The sequence below is a fragment of the Populus euphratica genome, unplaced genomic scaffold (assembly GCF_000495115.2).
Source record: "Populus euphratica unplaced genomic scaffold, PopEup_1.0 scaffold95.1, whole genome shotgun sequence".
Lineage (NCBI taxonomy): Eukaryota > Viridiplantae > Streptophyta > Magnoliopsida > Malpighiales > Salicaceae > Populus > Populus euphratica.
This window is the reverse complement of record NW_011499885.1, coordinates 226268-229142: the sequence shown is the minus strand read 5'-3', so window position 1 is coordinate 229142 and position 2875 is coordinate 226268. Positions and strand designations below refer to the sequence as shown.

General features: G+C 35.1%; 1 protein-coding gene across 1 annotated transcript; it reads right to left on the bottom strand.

The window, feature by feature from the left end:
- Positions 1-328: 328 nt before the first annotated feature.
- On the bottom strand, positions 329-1937 carry BRG3 (SBP (S-ribonuclease binding protein) family protein). Its single transcript, XM_011032445.1, has 3 exons — positions 1702-1937; positions 1241-1595; positions 329-1071 (listed from the first exon to the last, which is right to left on the bottom strand). The coding sequence occupies exons 1-3, from the start codon at positions 1755-1757 to the stop codon at positions 460-462; spliced, it is 1023 nt and encodes a 340-aa protein (XP_011030747.1). The 5' UTR covers positions 1758-1937; the 3' UTR covers positions 329-459.
- Positions 1938-2875: the final 938 nt, after the last annotated feature.

The window sequence follows — 2875 nt, the reverse complement described above, 5'->3', positions numbered from 1 at the left end:
TTTTTTAGAGATGTTGCAAAAATGATCACCACATAAATTGCAAGGAACTTAAATGATACAAGCATTAATTATCTTGGGTTAAGTTCCTTGCAATTTATGTGGTGATCATTTTTGCAACATCTCTAAAAAAAATGATACAAGCATTATCTTGGTAGGAAGCATCCAAGATGAAAAGAAATTGGACAAAAGTAGGGTTCTTATCTTTCCTTGTAAGAATTTTTGGGTGCTATCTTACTATCATTTTGTAATGATTTCCGATTGGAAAGTTAGGCACTAAGTAATTTGTCCATCTTGTGGGAAAAATTGACAAACAAGGCAAGGAATGCGGTGGGAAAAGAATATAAAATCCAATAGAAGAATAGTTACTGGTAATAATGAAAGCATGAAAAGAAAGGGTTAAACAAATTTTTGTTTTCTTGAAATTTATCTTCTTCTTTTTTTAGGGTATTTTCGTTTTGTTCATGACAAGTTAACATGGACGCTAGCATTCTTGGTGGCTTTACAGATGGGGCAAGTATGGAGACTTGACCCACAAACAGTACACAAGCACAGATGCCTACAAGGCAACAGCAACACACAAGACTCTGCCCTGTTACAGTTCTTGCACAACCAACTACTTGTACCTGTACCCCTTGGACCTGCGCCATTATTGTCCTGCGCCCCATTTGCTAACGTGCACCTCTCCGACACTTTTTCTTCCCATCCATCATCACCATCACCACCACTGCTACCACAACATGATTGGGCATCGTCCAATAATGCCGCTGTCTGATCATCTAATCCTGCACCAAGAGTGCGGTCTTCCTTAACCTGTGCTGCCAGGACTTGTTCAAGATTGGAACGTAGAGTATTGGCTGTTGCTTCATTGGATTGTGCTAAGTCCCTCCATATTTGGTTCTCTACGCACAAAGACTTGACTTTCTCTTCGAGAGCCCAATTCAATTTGCCCATCTTTTCAATTTCTTCTTCTTTTGCTCTTAGACTCTTCATCATCCCTGTCTCTATTTCTTCTATTATCCTCCTTGCTTGCCTCCTCCTCTTCTCTTCCATCTCCATCCTTACTTTCTCCATCTAAAACAAAATAATAATAAATAAAAAAACATCAATACAACTTGTGCTAAAGTAAATATATACAATATGAGATTGGCAATAGGGAAATGCAATATGCTAATCATAAAAAGAAAAAGAAAGAGGAAAGAAGGCGAATGGAATTGTGATTTTAATGAAGTGATGAACTTACATGTTGAGAAACAAGGCAATCGATGTCCAATTGCTGTTGTTGGATCTGAAAAGAGAGGTCTTGGCCAAGAAAGGAGAAGGGAGCGCAAGACTTATTGGATTGCACTAGAGTTGGATACGAGAGCAGAGGATTGATAGAGTCTCTTGGGCGCTTTCTTTGTACAGGGACATTGTAAGTGAGACCGCTGTCTGATTTGATTGGTGTTTTATGGGAGATTGAATCAGTGATCACAGAACTGTACATAGGAAGAAGTGTATCAGCTGTCGTCGTTGTAGTTCCTCCTGATAATGGCACACCATATCCCATTTGGGTGCTGTACATATTTATATTTGCTTCAATGGGGTTCGTTAGTTCCCTGCAAATTCATCATACAAAACAGCATTAGATGATATAAACACTCGTAAGAGCAAAGTCTTTGAAACATGTGTGTGTAGAGAGGCCAAAAGGGTACCAATACCAACCTGCTACTTATGAGTTGAGGAGGGAAGAGATTGAGGTGCCTTGCTTCAACAGCCATAAGAAGATGAATAAGAAGAACGATCTATGAGTTCTTGCTATCTCTGTTCGATATAAGAAAGGCAGGGTCTTTCTTTCTTGTTCTTTCTGGTTGGTTTTTAGAGAGGACGAAAAAGAGAGAGAGAGAGAGAGATGAACAAAATGGGCATGCAATAGAGGTGGAAAGGCTGTGTGGTGGGGTTTATTTAGGGTTTGGTTTGGTTTGGTCTAGAGAGAGAAATTAAATTAAAAAAAAAAAAGAGAAAAAAGAAAAGAATAAAATCTCCATTCACTCACAGTCACTAGTATATTTTCATCTCTAGAGTTGTAGAGAGATATAAAGAGGTTCTATTTTAGGATTCGTTTACCATGGAAGAGGTAATGACCCTTTCCACCCTCTACTTTACTCCAATTCCACCATCAACAAACGCGGTCAATCCATATTTACAGCGAGTTACCAGGATTAATTCCGGAATATTAGCCGCTACTCACAGTAACTGGGGATAATGGTGGTGTTCTTCTTTTACTATTTAGCCTTCCTCCACCTTTTGTGTTAAAAAAGGGTTAATCTCGAATTAACTACCTGACTATACACGAATTATTGATTTAGTTTCCGATAATTTTTTTTAATTTAAATTGAGTTCTTTAAAAAGGTTTCAGCTGAGCCCTCTTCTCACGTCTAGAAATAAACCAGACATCGCATTATCTTTTTATAGAAACTATGTTCAGGTATTTGGAAGTGTTTTTTTTTTTATTTAAATCTAAGTTTATTTGGAAATGCGGTAATTTATGTTTTTTTATGCTTTTTTAAAATGTGAATGTCTTAAAATATATTAAATTAATATTTTTAATATTTTTTGATAATTTTGATGTGCTAATTAATATTAAAAAAATTATTTTAATATATTTTCAAGTGAAAATAACTTTTAAAAAGCATAATGCATCATAATGTTAAACATCACAATGAAAGATAAGGATAAAAGTTGCAATAAAAAAATAAATTAAAGAGTAACTAAAATTTTCTGATCAGATAGTAAAATTAAAAATAAAATTAACTTTAATAAGATGTTAAAAAATCATATGAATAAGGGTCAAATTAAAAAAAATATATATGACAAATTAGAATTGAATGATGAAATT

Coding starts and splice junctions, on each gene's coding strand:
- BRG3 (XM_011032445.1), bottom strand. CDS start 1,757: ATGGCTGTTGAAGCAAGGCACCTCAATCTCTTCCCTCCTCAACTCATA. Junction 1,596..1,701: donor CCTCAACTCATAAGTAGCAG/GTTGGTATTGGT, acceptor ATGAATTTGCAG/GGAACTAACGAACCCCATTG. Junction 1,072..1,240: donor ATTGCCTTGTTTCTCAACAT/GTAAGTTCATCA, acceptor ATTTTGTTTTAG/ATGGAGAAAGTAAGGATGGA.